The following is a 23,126-nucleotide window of genomic DNA, read 5'->3' as shown; positions in this document are numbered from 1 at the left end:
TACACAATAGTGATTTGAACCCCTTGACTGCCATGAGCACAGCAATGATTTAACACCCCCTTGGCTGTTGGTAGCACATATAATAGAAAATGCACAGTTACTTCTTTTTTGGGGCCATATTTTAATGCATAGAGGCATAGGAGGCCCTTGAGATTTATCTGACACTCATCGTAGTTTAAAAATACTAAACATTTAAGTGTACAGTATTTTACTAGACAGCCTGCTAAAATACTGGACTATCCAGTTAAATACTGGACACCTGGCAAACCTAGCTATGGCGAGATTAGCTAAGAAGTCCTGTCAGTCTGTGAGGTCCCTAAAAGAATTTTATGAAGGTAAATTTTAGCTTTGGTGCTGTTTATGTCGCTATGCAGCGTTCAGGATGTGGAGGAGGGACACAAAACATTACTATTTAATGCTCAAAAAAGTGTTTTGCAAGATTTCTATCCATGCCAGTGAGTTTTTGATCATAAGGCCCTCAGTGAGATACATTCTATATTAACACAAATATTTATGATAAATACCACTGGCTCACAGTTTAACAGAAGTGGGTCTGGTGTAAAATTAGATATTCATGATTTAGACAAACAACTTTCCAATTTACTTATATTATTTAATTGACTTCCTTCTCTTGTTATCCATTGCTGAAAGATTTATATAGGACAGCTCAGGAGTAGGAAATAATCTAGGTTCTAGCTGCTAATTGGTGGCTGTATATATATATATACACCAATTATCATTATATTTTAATTAGAGCACAGGTGTAATAATCAGCTGATGGAAGAGATCGGGTTAGTAACCATAGTTACTGACCAGCTGATTATTTCATCTGTGCTCTAGTTCTGATATTATAAAAATCTGACCTGTTAGGGGCACTTGATGACTGGAGCTAAGAAATAACAGCTCTAGAGTGACTTTAAGACTGTATGTAACACCTTTGTAGAGATTAAACACATAAATCAATGCAACCCATAGCAAATTAATATATTACTCTAACACATTAGAGCATATTTTTTTATCAAACTATGCTATTTTAAAAACTACTGTAAAGTAAACATGTTTGGAATAACTTGATTTTGATCCTGCAGCCCTGTTTGATCAACTTGATCAGACATTTTCTAGTTGACATTTTAGTCTGATAGACAGGCTAGACCCCCTACATTTAAAGCAATCATTAAATTCTACATCACATTACTTTTTTTATTTTTTATTTTAGTATTCAGAGAAAAAGCGATAATAATTGCTGTTGTTTTTTTCTGACCATTAATTGTAGCATTGAGAAATTGGAAGTGAAGTTTTTTAAATCAGAACTCCGATTGCCAGATTGATATTCTCCTTTTTTTTTTCTCAACGTGTGAATGTGTTATGCAATTGGATGAGAATAAACTGCTAAAAATACTACTACTACTGCTTGGATTGAGAAAAATGTATTTTTGGCTGTCAGTCCTGAGGCCAGATGGTTATCAACTTTTGCTTTGTCTGGGATACAGCTCTGGTCTGACATTAGATATTCAGAAACCTCTTCTGCAAAATAAGTTATAAAAACAAAAGTCTTTGCATAATATTTGGAAACAAAGATTAAAATAATATTAGAGCAGTGCATTATCTTTCATTTGGACTGAATATGAACTATTCTTTTTGAAATCATAGTAAATCCAGGAAAACTGAATCCTGTATTGATATCACAGTACTGAAAGTTTAATGGCAGTCATTAAAAATGTTGTCTAGAATCGGGACGTTATATTGTTTGACTATTAAAAAAAAAAATGCTATGTAGTTTCATGCATGCTTCATTTTATTTTTCTTAAAAATCATGATTTTTCAATCTTGGCAAGTTCATTAATCCCTAAATACACTCAAATGATAAATGTTCACTCAATCCAGTCTCAAGAGTTTTCAATGAACCAGAAATACTTTGAATAAAAGTTCTAAAAATTCTAATTACTAACAATCATTGCGCTATTTCGCCCTCCATAGCGCTGCCATTACAAGTTTTAGAAAAGCCGGCTTGAGCTCCATACCGCACAGAATACAAGCACTGCTTTGACGTGCTTGTGCACACTTTCCCCATAGACATCAATGGGGAGAGCATGTTAGAAAAAAACTAGCACCTGCGATCGCGGAATGAAAAGCTCCAGAATGCAGCCCCATTGATGTCTATGGGAAAAAAATGTTACGTTTAAACCTAACACCCTAACATAAACCCCAAGTCTAAACACCCCTAATCTGCTGCCCCCGACATCGCAGACACCTACATAAATTTATTAACCCCTAATCTGCTGCTCCCGATATCGCCGCCACCAAAATAAATCTATTAACCCGTAATCTGACGCTCCCGATATCGCCGCCACTATACTAAAGTTATTAACCCCTATTCCCCTGCACCCCAACATCGCCCACACTATAATAAAGATATTAACCCCTATTCCGCCGCTCCCTGACATCGCCGCCACTAAATAAAGTTATTAACCCTTAAACCTCTAGCCTCCCACATCACTACCACTAAATAAACCTATTAACCCCTAAACCGCCAGCCCCCCACATTGCAAAAACCTAAATTAAACTATTAACCTCTAAACCTAACCCTAAACCTAACCCTAAATCTAACACCACCTAACTTTAACATAATTAAAATAGAGCTAAATTAAAGTTACAATTATTAACTGAAAAATACTTATTTAAAACTAATAGTTATATTGTAGCTAGCTTAGGTTTTATTTCACAGGTAAATTTGTATTTATTTTAACTAGGTAGACAAGGTAGTAAATAGTTATTAACTATTTACTAACTACCTAGTTAAAATAAATACAAACTTACCTGTGAAATAAAACCTAAGCTGCCTTACACTAAAACCTAACATTACAGAAATAAAAAAACTACCATTACAAAAAATAAAAAACACTAAATTTTTTTTAAAAAAAAACCTACCATTACAAAAAATAACAAACGAAATTATCCAAAATAATAAAAATGATTCCATTTTCTAATACCCTGTAAAAAAAAAAAAAAAAAGGGGGGGGGGGGGCCTTTTGTAAGGCATTGTCCTAAAGAAATCAGCTCTTTTCCTACAAAAGAAAAAGAAACACCCCTTACAGTATACAAAACCCCACCCCCCAAACCAACAAAATAAAAATAAAGTAAAACCTAATCTACCCATTGCCCTGAAAAGGGCATTTGTATGGACATTGCCCTTAAAAGGGCATTCAGCTCTTTTAAGAAATTCCCAACCACTATCCTAAAAAAAAATTAAAAAAATACACAAAATAACAAATTATCCAAAATAATAAAAAATATTCCTATTCTAACACCCATTTTTTAAAAAAAAAAAAAAACACCCCAAAATAAAAGAAACCTAATCTATAATAAACTACCAATAGCCTTTAAAATGGCCTTTTGTATGGCATTGCCCTAAAGAAATCAGCTCTTTTTCTAAACAAACATACAAAGACCCACTAAAATTACAACCCCCACCCCCCCCAAACCCACAAAAAAACTATCTAAAAAACCTAATCTACCTATTGCCCTGAAAAGGACTGAAAAGGGCATTTGTATGGGCATTGCCCTTAAAAGGGAATTCAGCTCTTTTCCCTGCCCTTAAAAGGGCATTCAGCTCTTTTAAGAAATGCCCAACCCCTAATCTAAAAAAAACAAAAAAACAAAAAACCTTAAAAACACTAACTCACAGGTTAGGTACTCACAGTTGCTGAAGTCCCGCTTGAACGATCTTCATCCCGGCTGCTCCATCTTCATCCAGGTGGCTCCATCTTCATCCATCGTGGGACCGGCATCTTCTTCAACTTTAGTTATGAGTTTAAAGTAACAGTTTTGTTGCGTAAAACTCATAACTACTGCTCTCAGATGGCGATACAGAACTTGTCGGTATACAGTGTAAAGCAAGCTTTTTAGCCTCACCGCAAAACTCGTAATGGCAGCGCTATGGAAGTCCCATGAAAAAACGTCATTTTTTTTTGAGTGTGGGACTGACGTTGCGTTACAGGCTAAAAGGCGTGCGGTACAGCTATACCAACAAGACTTGTAATGGCTGTGTTGCTGTTTTAACGCTGAAATGGGCATTTTTCAGCGTTAAAACACGAACGCACAACTTGTAATCTACCTGAATGAAATTAGAAAAATAGAACAAAATAGTAAATATACATGAATTTATTTTTTAGTAAAAATGTAACTGACATTGACAATGCCACGATCAAGCTGAATTTACATTAATATATTAATTACATCAGATACCTATCATCTTCAATACTTTTAATAATATCACATTTTATAATTTCAGATTATTTTAAACTCAATGCACAAATACCAGCCACGGTTGCATATCGTTAAAGCAGATGAAAACAATGCATTTGGTTCCAAGAACACAGCATTCTGCACTCACGTGTTTTCAGAGACTGCATTCATATCTGTGACCTCCTATCAAAATCATAAGGTGAGCTACTGAAATATCATTGTTTATTATTTGCTTATTCATATAAAAAAAATCATATATTTATGTGGATTATGTAATTTTCCAAACTATATTTATATCATTAGTGCCAATAAGCATAATTTAATAAGGTGGTTTCATGTCTTTTCCCCCCACAATTCTATCATGTACATTGTTCAGTACAAAAATAGTTGTCAACCTTCCATCTTCCGTCTCAGATTTGCTAAGCTTGGCAGTTTAACCCCTTAACGACCAAGGACGTACGCCACACGTCCTCAAAAAAAATACACTTAATGACCGAGGACGTGTGGCGTACGTCCTTGGTCTGGAAAGCAGCTGGAAGCGATCCTGCTCGCTTCCAGTTGCTTTCCGGTTATTACAGTGATGCCTCGATATTGAGGCATCCTGCAATAACCTTTTTTAGCAATCCGGTGTAGAGAGAGCCACTCTGTGGCCCTCTCTGCACCGGACATCACCGGCTAAATTCGTTGGTGGGTGGGAGCCGGTTCGGGAGGCGGGTGGCGGCCATCGGTGGCCTTGATGATGTGTAGGGTGGCGGGATCGTGGGCGGGGGTGATCGGAGGCACGCACGGGCGCGCGCGTGCACGGGAGGGCGGGGGCGGGCGCGTGCACGGGGAGGGAGCGGGTGGGAACCGCTACACTACAGAAAAAAAGTTTGAATCAAAAGTTTAAAAGTTAATTAAAAATAGTGTTAATCTATATAAAATACCTTAATCAGGGGGTGGGGGATTGTTCTGTGGGGGTGGGGGGGAAGCTACACTACAGAAAAATAACATAATCATTAAAAAAAAACCATTTTTCTTGCAAACTGGGTACTGGCAGACAGCTGCCAGTACCCAAGATGGCCCCCAATAAGGCAGAGGGGGGGTTTGAGAGCTGTTTTGGGGGGGATCAGGGAGGTTGGGGGCTAAGGGGGGATCCTACAAACTAGCATATGTAAATATGCTGAAAATGTATTTTTTTTTTTTTAAAAAAAAACACTTTTATTTTAGTACTGGCAGACTTTCTGCCAGTACTTAAGATGGCAGGGACAATTGTGGGGTGGGGGAGGGAAGGGAGCTGTTTGGGAGGGATCAGGGGGTCTGATGTGTCAGGTGGGAGTCTGATCTCTACACTAAAGCTAAAATTAACCCTGCAAGCTCCCTACAAAATACCTAATTAACCCCTTCACTGCTAGCCATAATACACGTGTGATGCGCAGCAGCACTTAGCGGCCTTCTAATTACCAAAAAGCAACGCCAAAGTCATATATGTCTGTTATTTCTGAACAAAGGGGATCATAGAGAACCATTTACAACCATTTGTGCCATAATTGCACATGCTGTTTGTAAATAATTTTAGTGAGAAACCTAAAATTGTGAAAAATTTAGCGTTTTTTTTAATTTGATTGCATTTGGCGGTGAAATGGTGGCATGAAATATACCAAAATGGGCCTAGATCAATACTTGGGGTTGTCTACTACACTACACTGAAGCTAAAATTAACCCTAGAAGCTCCCTACATGCTCCCTAATTAACCCCTTCACTGCTGGGCATAATACACGTGTGGTGCGCAGTCGCATTTAGCAGCCTTCTAATTAGTAAAAAGCAAAACCAAAGCCATATATGTCTGCTATTTATGAACAAAGGGGATCCCAGAGAAGCATTTACAACCATGTATGCTATAATTGCATAAGGTTTTTGTAAATAATTTCAGTGAGAAACCTAAAGTTTGTGAAAAAAATTGTGAAAAAGTGAACAATTTTTTTTATTTGATCGCATTTGGCGGTGAAATGGTGGCATGAAATATACCAAAATGGGCCTAGATCAATACTTTGGGATGTCTTCTAAAATAAAATATATACATGTCAATGGATATTCAGGGATTCCTGAAAGATATCAGTGTCCCAATATAACTATCGCTAATTCTGAAAAAAAGTGGTTTGGAAATAGCAAAGTGCTACTTGTATTTATGGCCCTATAACTTGCAAAAAAAGCAAAGAACATGTAAACATTGGGTATTTCTAAACTCAGGACAAAATTTAGAAACTATTTAGCATATGTTTTTTTTGGTGGATGTAGATGTATAACAGATTTTGGGGGTCAAAGTTAGAAAAAGTGTGTTTTTTTCCATTTTTTCCTCATATTCTATAATTTTTTTTATAGTAAATTATAAGATATGATGAAAATAATGGTATATTTTGAAAGTCCATTTAATGGCGAGAAAAACGGTATATAATATGTGTGGGTACATTAAATGAGTAAGGGGAAAATTACAGCTAAACACAAACACCGCAGAAATGTAAAAATAGCCTTGGTCCCAAACGGACAGAAAATGGAAAAGTGCTGTGGTCATTAAGGGGTTAAAGGGACAGTCAAGTCCAAAAAAAACTCTTATGATTCAAATAGGGCATGTCATTTTAAACAACTTTCCAATTTACTTTTTTCACCAATTTTGCTTTGTTCTCTTGGTATTCTTAGTTGAAAGCTGAACCTAGGAGGTTCATATGCTAATTTCTTAGACCTTGAAGGCCACCTCTAATCTAAATACATTTTGACAGTTTTTCATCACTATAGGGCATTAGTTCATGTGTTTCATATAGATAACATTGAGCTCATGCATGTGAATTTACCATGGAGTCAGCACTGATTGGCTAAAATGCAAATCTGTCAAAAGAACTGAAATAAGGGGACAGTCTGCAGAGGCTTAGATACAAGGTAATTACAGAGGTAAAACTTGTATTATTATAACTGTGTTGGTTATGCAAAACTGGGGATTGGGTAATTAAGGGATTATATATCTTTTAAAACAGCAAAAAATCTGGTGTTGACTGTCCCTTTAAGAGAAAAACTTATTTTTTTTTTATTGCATGAAACAGTGATGCTCCTATTCTGAATACAATTATATTTGGTGACCGACTGGATATTGACTTCTTTAAAGTTTGTTAAAAAGATGGCATGGAGAGAAATCTCCAGGATGGTTATTCCCAAAAGGAAATTAACAAATATATGTGTAAATTATTAGGATAATTTGGGCAGGGAAATCAATTTAATTACAATTATTACATTCAAATATACTTCCAAAATTATGATTGACACATTCTGACAGTTACATAAAGGTATTAGGTTGGTTACTGGAAGAATTTGCAAAATTCAGAGCCTTTCTATGTGTTTCAGCCATGTGCTTGCTAATAAATTGGATTTAAACTAGGGTTCAGCTAACTTTAAATGGTTTTAATTTCAATTCAGTTAAAACTGAGAAAATGATTTACAGACAATCAGAATCTAGTTTACATGAATAGATAGATGAGTGGTTTCAAGTTTGTTAAAATCCTGATTGTTCCAAGTTAGTTTATTTAAGTTTTATTTAGTCAGTTTATTTTATTGTCGACTATATTTGGAAAGTTCAACCCATACACGTCTTGAGGTTCATCTTGGAAAAAAATGTGTCTTGTTTTTTTTTCTACCAAGGTAATTTTAAAAATGTAGTTGTGAGGCCAGACTTTGATGTTAATGGTTTTTCTTGGATCTATGGAGACCTCCAACAATGGGAGTTGTCTTTAGTTTTTTTGTAATGTACAATAAGTGATATCTGTCCTACAAAGACCATGGGTATTTGTGTAATGGCTATTATCCTCCTCCTCTACAAGTCAATATTAGCATCCAAACACTTAAAGGGACACTGAACCCAAATTTTTTCTTTCATGATTCTGATAGAACATGCAATTTTAAACAACTTTCTAATTTACTCCTATTATCAATTTTTCTTCGATCTCTTGCTTTCTTTATTTGAAAAAGAAGGCATCTAAGCTATTTTTTCGGTTCAGAACCATGGAAAGCACTTGTTTATTGGTAGGTGAATTTACCCACCAATCAGCAAGAACAACACAGTGTGTTTCCCAAAAATGGGCCGGCATCTAAACTTACATTCTTGCATTTCAAATAAAGATACCAAGAGAATGAAAAGAATTTGATAATAGGAGTAAATTAGAAAGTTGCTTAAAACTGCATGCTCTATCTGAATCACGATAGAAAAAAATTGGGTTCAGTGTCCCTTTAAATGGTTAATGAATCCTATTTTTTCCATGATTCAGATAAAGCATGCAATTTTAAACAACTTTCCAATGGTATCTTGGTATCCTTTGTTGAAGGAGCAGCAATGCACTACTGTAAGCTATTTGAACACATCAGGTGAGCTAATGTAATATATGTGCAGCCACCAATCAGCAGTTAGCTCCAGGAAGTGCATTGCTGCTCCTGAGCCTACATAGGTACGGTTTTCAATAGCGCATTCCAAGAGAACAAAGCAAATGAGATATTAGAAGTAAATTAGAAAGTTGATTAAAATAGTTTGCTCTGTCTGAATCAAGAAAGAAATGTTCTGGGTTTCATGTCCTTTTAACATACAAATGTCATTGTCTATTTCCACCAATATTAATTGATATTACAAAACATCAACAAGGTAATTGCGTTTATTGTTGTTTTTAAAACTAACAAAACATTTCTTCACGCATGTAGTGCAGAGGATTTTAAATTCCCTGTTTTCTTTTCAGTGGCATTCATTAGCGCTTGCATGATCTGTTAAATTGTCACTGTTTAGAATGTTTGTGGCATTTTGTTTCAGTAACTTAATGTAAACTGACAAGGGAGGCGTGAAAATCTTAATTTTATTTTTTTTAAATGTATTTAAGTTATTGTGAAATTCTAGAAATTGCAAACAGAAACCATAAATCAGAAAAAAAACTAATTGTAATAAATGACTTCATCATAAGCAGATCTGTTGGAGATTTAAAAAAAAGAAAGAAAGAAAACAATTGGAGATTTCCACACACCATTAATCACAACCCTTCCAAATGTGGCTGAAATTCAATATGTTATCCTTTTTTCAACCATGGACTCCAGTAAAATGTTTCAATAGAAGTTTCTCTCCACTGAAGTGGCAACTTTAATCCATTTAAGAGTCCAAGTCCTTTTCAGCGTCCAATGACAGGACACACATTAGCATATTCAAATTTTTGGGTAGTAAAAATAAATCAGAACCTTGACAACCTTTTGTAAAGCCTGACTTGTCAGACCTGAGGAGAGTTGTATATTTTTTAGTCCTATAACACAAATGGTAGTCTAATTAATACAATGCAAAGGATCATTTTCCTTTTTGTTAATTTCATTAAATCAGCTGTAAATTTTGATTTTGGAAAAGTCTTAAAATGAATTGTCTTCGACACTACTCAAGAAGTTATTTTAGTGTCAGCAGCTGGAATTATAGTTAAGGAACATAAAACAGCAATAACATTTTTTATCTAATGTGCTAGAGTAATTTATTATTGCATTATTGCTTGAACAGAACAGAAACTCTGCAAACATACTCTAGATATGGAGCTGAATTTGACCATTAGCACCAGCTATGCACAAATGTCCAACTCTCACCTGATTGGCTAAGCAGCTTTATTCAGCTTCCAACCAGAAGCACATTGTAGTCCGGAGTTGACTTTGCAATACAACAAGTGTTTATATAAAAAAAGGCCACTTTAGTTTTTAACACGTGATAAGCACCACATGTATGTAATCAGTGCTGACCTCTGAGCTTACAATATAACTAGTAAAACAATCATACTGTGAGTATACACTCAGAGATATGTGCATTTTTAAGTGAGCAGTAGTTAAAACTGTTGTACGATAGAATGTTGGAGCTATACAGCTCTAGCCAACTATACAAAATTCATTCACTTTAAAAAAAATTACAATGTGCATTCATGATTTATTTAAATTTTTTCTATAATTTAAGACTAAAAAAATAAAGGTTTCCAGAGGCTGGGGTTTTTATTACAACCTCAAAGGGCCATTATAGTGACAAAATTACATGCTCTCATTTGTTAGAGCATGTCATTTTATCTCTAACAACTCTGCAAATCTATCACTTAAATTACAAGTTTTGCGGTATGGTGCGGTAAAGCTATACCGCTGAAAAATTGTCCATTGCTCATGGAATGGCAGGTCTCTCGTATTACAAGTTGTGGCGGTAAAGCTATACCGCAAACATTTTAGCCTGTAACACAACAATCTATTCCGCACTCCAAAAATTAAGTTTGAGTGCAGGATTTCCATAGCGCCGTATTGCAGGTTGTGCGGTCCAGCTAAAATGCTTGCATTATAGCTTATACCACCGTGATCCATACCGCGATCTGAGACCAGTAGTTATGGATTTTGCAAAACAAAAATGTTTCACAAAACTCATAACTAAAATGTTACAAAGTACACTAACACCCATAAACTACCCAACACCCACATAGCCAACACTAAATAAAGTTATTAACCCCTAAACCGCCGCCCCCTCATCGCAACTACTATAATAAACCTATTAACCCCTAAACCGCCGGCCCCCACATCGCAACTACTAAACTAAACCTATTAACCCCTAAACCACTGCCCCCCCTACATCGCAACACATTAAATTAAACTATTAACCCCTAAACCTAATACCCCCCTAATTTGTTTATTACATTTACAATATAAGTATCTTTAAATAAATAAAAACTTACCTGTGAAATCAAGAAAAACTAAGTTTAAACTATGAAGTAACCTAACATTACTATTTTAAAACAATAAAATTACGAGCAAAAAAACAAAAAACAAATGAGAAGATGTACTTAAATTTTTTTGGCTCTTTTAGTAATTATGCTACAGTTTGCATGGGCCAGTTTCTTTCTAACAAGCGGTTCCTAGGATTTGTGCCGAAGCTTAATTATATCTGGCTGTAATTAGCCACAGCAAAGAATACCAGGTGAACACACTCCAGAGACTTTTCATAAGGTGTATGCATACTAGACGTGCATTTGGTTATTCCTTTTATAAATGAATAGGTAGCAGCATTTAGGTCTTCGAAACTGGATGTATTTGTTTGAAAGTACAACACATGAAGATATGGATTTGCACAAACCTTTCACATGAATAAATACAGCACTGGAAAGATCTGAATGCAGCTTCCCGCAGCCATATTCAGCATTTATTTATAAAACAAATAGCCAAATACATGTCTGATGTTTACATTTCTCTGAAATATGAACACAATGCAAATTTTGCTATGTACTTATAAAACATTTATTTTATGTTGAACTTTAGCAGTACAGTGCTTAATTGCAGAAATATATCATGTAAATGACTTCAATCATAAAAATGATGTGCAGTAGGTCTGTGTTTGGAAACTATAATTTATTCCTATTGACTGTTATCAATTATCATACAACACTATGTTCTATCTTATTTCATCTGTGTCTGAGATTTTTTTAAACAAAATGTCAGTTTTATATTTAAAACACTTTTAGAATCTCCATTTTTTTAAAAAAATTTTTACAATTATTTGTATTAGATAGACCATTTTAACACCTTCTTCAACAATGAGATTGTAATGGCCTTTACAATAAAGAATATAGCTCACCAGGCCGTGCTGAGCTTGTTCTTACTAGGAGATTTATAGGTAATAGATGATTTACATTGTAGCTATTTAAATAAAAAAAATTCTGACAGGCATTACTATAATATAAAATATAAATAACAAATCTTAAGTAAATAAACTTTCATTATATTAAGTAGTCTATTTTATAGTAGTGTTTGTAGAAAAAAAAGTTGAGATAACTATAATTTAAATTCATATTGTTTGCAAAGTTGCATAGAAAAATACAAGGATTAAAATTGACTGGCCATTATAGTGGACTAATTACCTGCTCTAATTCATTAGAATGTGTAATTTTAACACTAGTGACCCTGCATTGCTATGTGTTTAACTCATTTAAAGAGGTTAAAAACCAGACATGTGCATTCGTCGATTCTTTTGCTAAAGGAATGCTTAGGACATAAACTTCTCTAAACGGAGGCTTTTTGTATGCGTCAGGTAGTGTGTGTATATTAAGAGTTAAAAGTAAAAATTTTGCACACATGCAAAACATGACACGTCATAACTAAATATCACAGCTGCGCTAACTTTTATATTAAATATTAAAAATTATAAATAAAATTATTAAAAATAATTATACATACTGTAAAATATTCTAAATAATATATCAATATGTTTTACAATATGTATAATAATTTTAAATATTTTTTATTAATATTTTTAAATATTTTGGGTTAGATTATAATTGGAGCGCTAAATTAGTGCGATAATTAATCAGCCATTACAAGAGGCTGGGTATTGCTACCGTGTGCTCGCAGTAGCAATTAGCGCTTATAAAATTAACCAGAGATCAGATCGCTGGTTAATTTTATAAATGAGCCCCAAATGCCCCCAAAATACAGTGTAGTTCATTTTATTTCTTAATAAAATAACTGCACTAGGCAGTATTTTGGGGTTAAAGTTGTTGGGAGTGGGTTATTTGAAAAGAAATGCTGCCATCGATGCGTTGTGCTAAGGTTCTGATGCCGTCTCTGACGGCATGAGAACGAGGCTCCCATTGGAGCCTATGGAAGCACGCTCTTGTGAGCAGGGATGGGTGAATGTGCTGAAAGTGTAATTAATTAATTTGGTAGAACAAATAGTCCTGTGGACATTCATTTTTAAAAATTAAATGTTGATAAGAAAGAAAATCCAATAAATTTCGGTAGTCGAATGTTATTTCCGATTTTTTCGAATGTTACTTTCATTTTCCAAAATAGATTGAATATCCACATTGAAAATTTCGACTGTAACATTCGATTTAACAAATACTATTCAGAAGTTAAATAGTTCATGTGGTAGGGAATTTAGTAAACTAATACATAATAGATACAAATATATCAATTTGAATGTTTCTATTTCGAATATTGCATAATTTGAATATTATATTTAAAGAAAGTATTAGAAATACTTTTACAAATATATTGAATCAAATTTTTCAAAATCGTATATTGCATGATTTGAATTGAATTATTTGAAAAATTTGAATTGAATATTACATTTAAAGAAAGCATTAGAATTACTATTACATTAAACTAATGTTAGAATGTTGTACAAACATTCTAAATTCGAAACAAACTAACAAATGTGTTAAAATTAATTTCATTTTTCGAATGTTGTGAAACATTCACCCATCCCTATATAGGAGTCAGCACTGATTGGCTAAAATGCAAGTCTGTCAAAATAACTGAAATAAGGGGGCAGTGTGCAGAGGCTTAGATACAAGGTAATCACAGAGGTAAAAAGTATATTTATATAAAACCATGTTGGTTATGCAAAACTGGGGAATGGATAATAAAGGGATTATCTATTTTTTTAAACAATAATAGTTCTGAAGTAGACTGTCCCTTTAAAGGAGCAGCAATGCACTACTGAGAGCTTTATAGACACATCGGGCAAAAGTGGCAAGTATGTGCAGCCACCAATGAGCAGCAAACTCCTAGTTGTGTATTTCTGCTCTTGAGGCTACCTGGGTATTCTTTTTGACAAAGAGAACAAAGAAAATTAGATAATAGTACATTGGAAAGCTAATTAAAATTAGATGCTCTATCCGAATCATTAAAAGGACAGTAAAGTCAAAATAAAACTTAAAGGGATACTAAACCCATTTTTTTTTTCTTTCATGATTCAGAAAGAGCATGCCATTTTAAGCAACTTTCTAATTTACTTCTATTATCAAGGTTTCTTCGTTCTTTTGCTATCTTTATTTGAAAAAGAAGGCATCTAAGCTAAGGAGCCAGCCAATTTTTGGTTCAGAACATTGGACAGTACTTGCTGAATGGTGGGTACATTTAGCCACCAATCAGCAAGCAAAACTCAGGTTGTGAACCAAAAATGGACCAGCTTCAAAACTTACATTCTTGCTTTTCAAATAAAGATAGAAAGAGAATTAAGAAAAAATGATAATAGGAGTAAATTAGAAAGTTGCTCAAAATTGCATGCTCTGAATCATGAAGTAAAAAAATGTGGGTTCAGTGTCCCTGTAAAGGGATATAAATTTTTATCTAAAAACAAATATGTTAATATGTTTATCAAAGTAAATAACAAAAAAAAGATTGTGTAAGAAAACGCAAATAACTTGTTTTCTTGAAAAATTAACACCTAGAAATTCTCTGTGTATCCCTGTCTCCAATGTGATAAGAGTGGATCATTTTGAAAACCTGCATTTTTATTCTGTCAGTTCTGGGCATGAGCAAATCTGACTCCCTGTTCTAGTCTATTCACTTGCTTAGAAGTTTTATGGCATCTGGCTAAGATAAACCTTCCTGCAAAGGCCTCCTCCTCCTTGTGGGGCGGTGGCAGGAAGCACAAATGTAGTGTAAAAAAATAAATAAAATGTAAAATCCATTTAAATTGATTAATAATACAAATTGTAATGATTTCTATTAAGTATAAGCAACTGCTTAGTGCTTTCTTATTACAATAATGAAACAAACTGTTTAACATCCCGTTAAATGTATTGGATATATCATGAAGTTTTAAACAGCTTTCCAATTTACTTCTATTATCAACTTTGCTCAGTACTTTTGGTATCCTAGGTGAGTTCACGAGTGTGCAGGTGTGTTTAGCAATTTGTCAGTAGCGTTTGCAACAATGTTATACATAGTTACACACACTGCTGCCATAGACTGCTAAAGACACCTGCACGCTATAAGCTCTTATCAGCATACCTAGCTTTACTCTTTAACAAAGGATAACAAGAGAACAAAGAACATTTCATAATAGAAGTAAAACCGAAAGTTGTTTAAAATTGCATGTTCTGTCTGAATCTTAATAGCTTAATTTTGCTTTTCCTTTAAAGAAACAAAAAAGTAAACTTCTTAATGTCAGGCAAAACAGAAAAAATATTCCCAGTATTAAAATGCTATATACTTAACAAGCAGCCAGCTAATCTAAAAGTACAGCAGTATTTTGGAAAACACAGATGATGTTGTGTGCACAGCAATATGAAAATGTATTAGTTCTAAATATTTTGGCACCATCTAGATTATTTATTAATGAATCAGAGAACCCATAAACTCTAAGATGTCATTCAAACTGTGCAAGCAAATCTAATAATGACTAGTAAAGCTTGGTCATAAATCTAAGGTGAAAAGTAATTACAGCGTATGTATTTGCTGAGGCATACACGGAACGAAGCCATAAAACTACAGCAAGCTGCATACTTTTGTGTTTGTATGAGAAGTTTAGCGTTTTAAGACATAAAAAATATGTAACAAAACAGTTTGCGTTTTTTAAACATCACGTCACAAAAAAAAAAAAATCTTCAGGTTTATAATAATTAATCTAAGTGATATAAAATAAAGGACATTTATCAATTACGTCAATCTGAATTCATACATAAGAGCTGTATGTTTCTTCTGCCAAACTATACAAAGTTTGAATGAAAAACGATTTAGGGCTTTAAAAAAATCAGAATTACATAAAACTTCATCTAATATAATGTTTTCCTCTATTCAAACCATTGTAAATACAATAAATACACATTCAACTGTGCTGAATAGATGCAATTAAGACAGAGTACTTTATAACTATACAAATACATCTATCACTTTAATATGCAAAGCTTCATGTAGAATAAAAAGGTTGAGATAATACCACAAAAGATTCTTAACTGTTTAGTTGTTAAGAGGTAATTATCTCTTCTTTTATGTTCTGTTTCTTTACAGCTTTAATGTGTGTCTTTCTCTACCTCCTAAAGCCCGGCTTTTTATTGGTATGACAAACCTCTTCACCATATTTATTGTTACTTTATTACAGATTTATAGTATGGAAAATGGTGATATATTCTCTTCCTTCTATAGCCTATTTTATGTGTGGCAATATCCTGTTAGTCTTTAGGACTACTTCCTGATATTGAGCACTATTGCTAATCTTGCCATTTATGAGGTCTTTCAAATCCATCTCAATTCATCTCTGTCAAGTAATGAGTCAGAATGTAACCTTTTAGCGTATGAGAAGCATGTGATTATTTTTCCTCTGTAAACTCACAACCTTAATTTATTACATTTGTTGACTTGAGTTTTTGAAATGGTCAATTTCGTTCTTTAAAAGCATTTTATTAGGCATGACCTACTATTGATACATCTAAGACTTATGTGCATTATTATACAGTAAGTGGGTTATCCTGTTGATATTATATGCATAGGTCTATGATTTGGTGGTTGATATAATTTTTAATAAAGATGCTAAATGTAATCCATGCCATAAAGCTGATGAGGCTGATTAAATATTAAATAATAGTTATTTGGATGTGATTCATTAAAACCTTTAGAACGCTTGTTGGTACCACCTGGAATAGGTGCAATAAACCTTTAGTTTAACAAGGTGATATTGCCTTTCTGAGCAAAACTAATTTGTTGTTAAAGTAAAGTTGACACCACAGGGCCGATTTCTTAAAGTACGGATGGACATGATATGATGTAGCATATCATGTCCGCCGCACATTGATAAATGCCAACAGCATACGCTGTCAGCATTTATCATTGCACAAGCAGTTCTTGTGAACTGCTTGTGCAATGCTGCCCCCTGCAGATTCACGGCCAATTGGCCGTTTGCATGTAGTGTCAATCCGCCCAATCATATAGGATCGGGCGGATTGATGTCCGCAGCCTCAGAGCAGGCGGACAATTTATTGAGCAGCAGAAAGTGGGGCATCATGCTCTATTCGGAGCTTGATAATTCGGCCCCCACAAATTTACTTGGTTTTAATTTAAAGCATTTATATGACTATAAACCTTAAATTTCATGCCTCCCTTTATGCAAAATGCATTCTAAACGCATCCAGTATTCTCAGAGAAAGCACAATCAAAACCAACTTAGAGTTATGGTGAATGTTTGCACTTCCTGTGCGCGATCCGATATACGGCGCAGGTTTGGGCGCAAGCGTGGAAACCTGCGCCGCCTGTAGTTTGACCTCGCACATCGAGCTATCACATATACGGCGCCGGCAGTTGCTAAAGTCCCGTAAGTCGGACAAACTAGCGATGTCCAGAAATAAGCGTAAGTACAAATTTCTGGAGTCGCCAGTGACTTACGGCACTTTAGAAACTGCCTGCGCCTAAAAAAACTAACTAAACTTGTAAATCTCCCGTAACTGTCTAACACGCCTCCCAAACATCATCCCGACACGTATATCCCTCTATACACAATCCCGACTCTCACTCCTAATAATAAATATATTAACCCCTAAACCGCCGCTCCCGGACCCCGCCGCCAGCTACATTAAATGTATTACCCCCTAATCTGACCCCCCTACACCGCTGCCAGCTACATTCAATGCATTACCCCCTAATCTGACCCCCCCTACACCGCCGCCAGCTACATTAAATGTATTACCCCCTAATCTGACCCCCTTACACTGTCGCCAGCTACATGAAATGTATTACCCCCTAATCTGACCCCCCTACACCGCCGCCAGCTACATTAAATGTATTACCCCCTAACCTGACCCCCTACACTGCCGCCAGCAACATTAAATGTATTACCCCCTAATCTGACCCCCTTACACCGCCGCCAGCTACATTAAATGTATTACCCCCTAATCTGACCCCCCTACACCGCCGCCAGCTACATTAAATGTATTACCCCCTAATCTGACCCCCTTACACCACCGCCAGCTACATTAAATGTATTACCCCCTAATCTGACCCCCTTACACCGCCGCCAGCTACATTAAATGTATTGCCCCCTAATCTGACCCCCTTACACCGCCGCCACCTATATTAACTACCCCCTACACTGCCGCCAGCAACATTAAATGTATTACCCCCTAATCTGACCCCCTTACACCGCCGCCAGCTACATTAAATGTATTACCCCCTAATCTGACCCCCCTACACCGCCGCCAGCTACATTAAATGTATTACCCCCTAATCTGACCCCCGTACACCACCGCCAGCTACATTAAATGTATTACCCCCTAATCTGACCCCCTTACACCGCCGCCAGCTACATTAAATGTATTACCCCCTAATCTGACCCCCTTACACTGCCGCCACCTATATTAACTCTATTAACCCCTAATCTGATCCCCCTACACCGCTGCCACCTATATTAACTCTATTGACCCCTAATCTGAGCCCCCTACACCGCCGCCACCTATATTAACTATATTACCCTCAAAACCTAAATCTAACCCTAACACCCCCTAACTTAATTATTATTTAAATAAATCTAAATAATATTAATATTATTAACTAAATTATTCCTATTTAAAACTAAATACTTACCTATAAAATAAACCCTAAGATAGCTACAATATAATTAATAATTATATTGTAGCTATTTTAGGGTTTATATTTATTTTACAGGTAACTTTGTATTTATTTTAACTAGGTACAATAGCTATTAAATAGTTAATAACTATTTAATAGCTACCTAGTTAAAATAATTACAAAATTACCTGTAAAATAAATCCTAACCTAAGTTACCATTACACCTAGCACTACACTATCAATAAATTAATTAAATAAACTACAATTATCTCAACTAAAATACAATTAAATACACTAAACTATATTACAGAAAAAAACAAACACTAAATTACAAAAAATAAAAAAAGATTACAAGAATTTTAAGATAATTACACCTAATCTAAGCCCCCTAATAAAATAAAAAATCCCCCCAAAATAATAAAATTTCCCTACCCTAAACTAAATTACAAAATGAATCAGCTCTATTACCAGCTCTTAAAAGGGCCTTTTGTGGGGCATTGCCCCAAAGTAATCAGCTCTTTTACCTGTAAAAAAAAAACAACCCCCCCATTACAACCCACCACCCACACACCCCTACTCTAAAACCCACCCGATCCCCCCTTAAAAAAACCTAAGTCTAACACCCAAGTGCTCCTTACCTGTCCTGAAGACCGGCGGAGAAGGTCCTGTTCCAGGCGGTGAAGTCTTCTTCCAAGCGGCGACATCTTCTTCTTCCAGGAACCAGCCAGCACGGGGCGGAGGAGTTGAAGACCGATGACCACGGAGCTGAAGACCGTCCACTCTGTAACTGAAGACCGGCGATGCTGGAACTGAAAATCGGCGACGCTGGAACTGAAGACCACGGAGCCATGGAGCATGGAGGATCCTCTTCATACGAGCTCCGCCATACACTGAATAGGAATTCAAGGTACGCGATTAAAAATGGCGTCCCTTGAATTCCTATTGGCTCATTTGAGCTTTCAAATTCAAATCAGCCAATCGGATGAGAGCTACTGTAATTCTATTGGCTGATTAGAATAGCCACTAGAATTACAGTAGCTTGAGCCCTCTAGTGCTGCTGCTCCACTTCTTCCTCCTCAGTGAGTCTGAAGTGTCCTCCAGTCCAGGTCCATCATGGTCACGATCTGACTGAGTGTGTGGATGGCTGCAGACCTTTTCACTCTGGACTGGCATGTGACATGACACTCAGCGTGTCTCACTCTGTGCCTCAGATCTCTTGCCCTGAACCAGTCCCACCCACTGGAGTCACTGTAATAGTTGGGACCGCTGATTGGCTGAGGGCAGAGGCAGGGCTCCTGAGGCTGCTATAGACTAGCCTCTATAGGGAGCGGTATGGGCCACGAATAGAAGCGAATTATGCTTAGTCGCCACTGGGTGGCAGTCTCTAGCGGCCCATACGAACAAATACAAACATATTGCGCAACGGAAGGGCTCAAAGCCTCTACTTCCTTGCGCAATATGTTGTGTATGTGTTTGATAATTAATTTTGGGCATGAATAATTATTCATTTATAGCTGAGTCGGTAGTGGGGGGTGGGGGGGTCACCAATGACTAAAAAAAAAAATTACAATTTTTTTTTATTTAAAGGGACACTGAACCCAAATTTTTTCTTTTGTGATTCAGATACAGCATGCCATTTTAAGCAGCTTTCTAATTTACTCCTATTAGCAATTGTTCTTTGTTCTCTTGCTATCTTTATTTGAAAAAGAAGGCTTCTAAGTTTTTTTGGGGTTCAGACTCTGGATAGCACTTTTTTATTGGTGGATGAATTTATCCACCAATCAGCAAGGACAACCCAGGTTGTTCACCAAAAATGGGCCAGCATCTAAACTTACATTCTTGCATTTCAAATAAAGATACCAAGAGATTGAAGAAAATTTGATAATAGGAGTAAATTAGAAAGTTGCTTAAAATTTCATGCTCTATCTTAATCACAAATGAAAAAATTTGGGTTCAGTGTCCCTTTAACAGTATATTAAATGGTGTAATTACACACATAGGACTGCCTCACCTGCCTCCTATGACAGCACATCACATATATATATATATATATATATATACACACACACACACACACACACATATATACAGTATGTGTGTGTACAGACCTATACAATTACTATTACTTTGAATGAGGCATGGGCTACAAGGGCTAAATGACTGATAATGTCTGATGATTGTCTCCTCCTGACAGGTCACACACTGATTGTTTTAAGAGGGGTTTGGAAGGATTTAATAAGAGAGGGTCTTAACCATTAGAGTCCTCTATTGACAATTTACAAATCCCATAAAGAAACTGTTAGGGAACAGAAAGGGTAAACAAACATACATGCCCAGGGCAGAGCTCCACTATCTAACAGCTGCAGCATTAGCCTAAACAGAAGTTCACAGTTACTGCTCACACTGTACATTAACAGAGTGAGTGCTGTGTCAGATAGGTTAGGAAGTTTATGACTAGACAATCGCTGCAGGGATAAACAAAATACTAAGCAGTGAACATAGATAAACATTAACTCTGTGCTTCCTTGACTGCCTGCAGCAGCCTGATCCCATCACAGTCAGTGCTTATTGGGTGTCACAGGACCCAGGAGTTGTCATTTGATTTAGCCACCCACCATTAAAGAACACTGGTCTCTAAAAGAGTTGCACTTTTACACAACACCGGCACAGTCTGTACCCTGGCTGACATGTGAGTCACTGACTACATAATATATGTGATTACTCACCACCTCCTCCTCCTGAATGGCGTCCTCCTCACTAGTGTCAGCTGAGCCACACACACAGGGCAAGTGTAGGCTAAGGCTAGAGTTCCCACGCATAGTAATAGAGCAGCAGGAAGTGGAACAAATTCCTATGCTCTGCTCTGTAGAAGTATACCGCACCCTACAGTTTCCAATGTGTGCCTTCCACACACACAGCTCTCAGTGTGCGAGTGTCATGTGACATGCCAGCTTGTTCTCACTCGCACACTGAGACCTGTGCACTTCTCAAAGCTATGGGCTGGGTTGTGGGAGGCGCTGCAGGCACTGCAGACATAAAGGGGAAAGTGCTTTTCTCTATACTTCTATGTATCGCATATGAGGTGCTGTGTGATAGATAGCAGTAAACATGGCAAATTTTTTTTCTTTACAAAACTGCAGTGGAGCCTGGATTAAAAATTATATAATAACATTTATTAAGCCAAAATGAAACATGAATTAGATTTATTAAGATAATACGATGTATTTATTATTATTATTTTTTTTATTTATTATTCTTTTGGGGGGGCTCTGGGGGTTCACGTGTGGCTGTGATCCTATGGAGGAGCCTCCACTGGTATCCTGCTAGGTCAATCCGGCCTTGTTGAGAAATAACAGATATAATAAAGCTCCTGTATATATCATCCAATTACTGTGTAGCACGTAGTAGTTTCATTTTTCAGATTTAAATTACAGGTAAATTAAAAAAACAAAAGTAAATTGCAAAGTTTTTGATTTATACATAAACATGGCCAATTACATTTTGAGTTTAATGCCCCTTTAAAGTGATGGTAAATCCTAGGATTTACAAGTGCTATTAATAAAGGGGACTTTCAGACATGGAGTATAAAAAAAGTTTCTTTATTTACCTGCAATTATTAAGGGCTGAGCACCTTTTATTACTTTATCTCTTCTATACCCTACTGGGAGTGATATTTTTCTGCTGTCTGTGTTTACACAGCTTGGCTTTAAGGCCAAAAACTTTCTGAATAGCTGGGAATACCACATGTTAAATCAACTATTTCAAATGCCAAACTAAGGGTAATGTAAATGCTTGTAAACAATTTAATACACTCCAGCAGGTAAAGTGGATCATTGGGGACAAATTAAAGAGGAGAAACATGTTGAGTATACTATCCCTTTAAGTTCAAGAAATCCTTTATTATTAGCTTGATTTTTCAAATGAGTACAACTTTGACTAGGAGTAAGAACTATAGTATACTAAGGCCTCGCTTCCATTGAGTCGTTAAAAATGGAGCCGTAAGCTACCGAAGCGGCCGACAGCTAAAAGTAATTTACGGCTGCATTTTAGTACCAGGTTTCCATTGAAAAGATTAGCGTGTTGTGCGCAGTCGCTCTTTTCGTGTAGCTGTAAGTTAACGTTGTGTTAACGCTTCCATCTGACGTCGGATTTCTTGAAAATCAATTAGTTGCTAAGGTAACCCGACCTTACGCTATAGAAGTTACGTTTAACGTCCGTGCGTCTTACCTGTGATCGCCTCTCAAGAAAAATAAAAAAACACTTATCCATATTTTTAATAATCAAATACTATTTTCTAATATAATTATATTTAGCACTTCATAAATATAAGTAATATTTCTTGCTGCCCTAGGCATAGGTCTAGTTTGCATTCTGTAGATATGTTCTTGCATATATTATTATATTTAAATATATACTGATATTTCTATTAGAATATAAGTTCAACTATTTCTATACATGAGACAACAATAAATATTACTTATAACAATTTATTTCTACATTAAAACACTTGCATTATTTGCAAGTTTTATAATTTCAATAGA

At 35.8% G+C, this 23,126-nt stretch overlaps 1 protein-coding gene across 2 annotated transcripts in view; it reads left to right on the top strand.

Moving 5' to 3' along the window:
- Positions 1-23,126, top strand: part of TBX4 (T-box transcription factor 4) — a 365,695-nt gene that overhangs the window by 332,938 nt on the left and 9,631 nt on the right. For both annotated transcript variants that reach the window (XM_053707346.1, XM_053707345.1), the window contains exon 6: positions 4,292-4,444. In XM_053707346.1, coding sequence (XP_053563321.1) covers positions 4,292-4,444 — 153 coding nt within the window. The remainder of the gene's footprint in view (positions 1-4,291; positions 4,445-23,126) is intronic.

This window comes from Bombina bombina, chromosome 3, assembly GCF_027579735.1.
Source record: "Bombina bombina isolate aBomBom1 chromosome 3, aBomBom1.pri, whole genome shotgun sequence".
Taxonomy (NCBI): Eukaryota; Metazoa; Chordata; class Amphibia; order Anura; family Bombinatoridae; genus Bombina; species Bombina bombina.
Note: the sequence above shows the minus strand (reverse complement) of the source record. Positions and strands in the feature narration are given on the sequence as shown.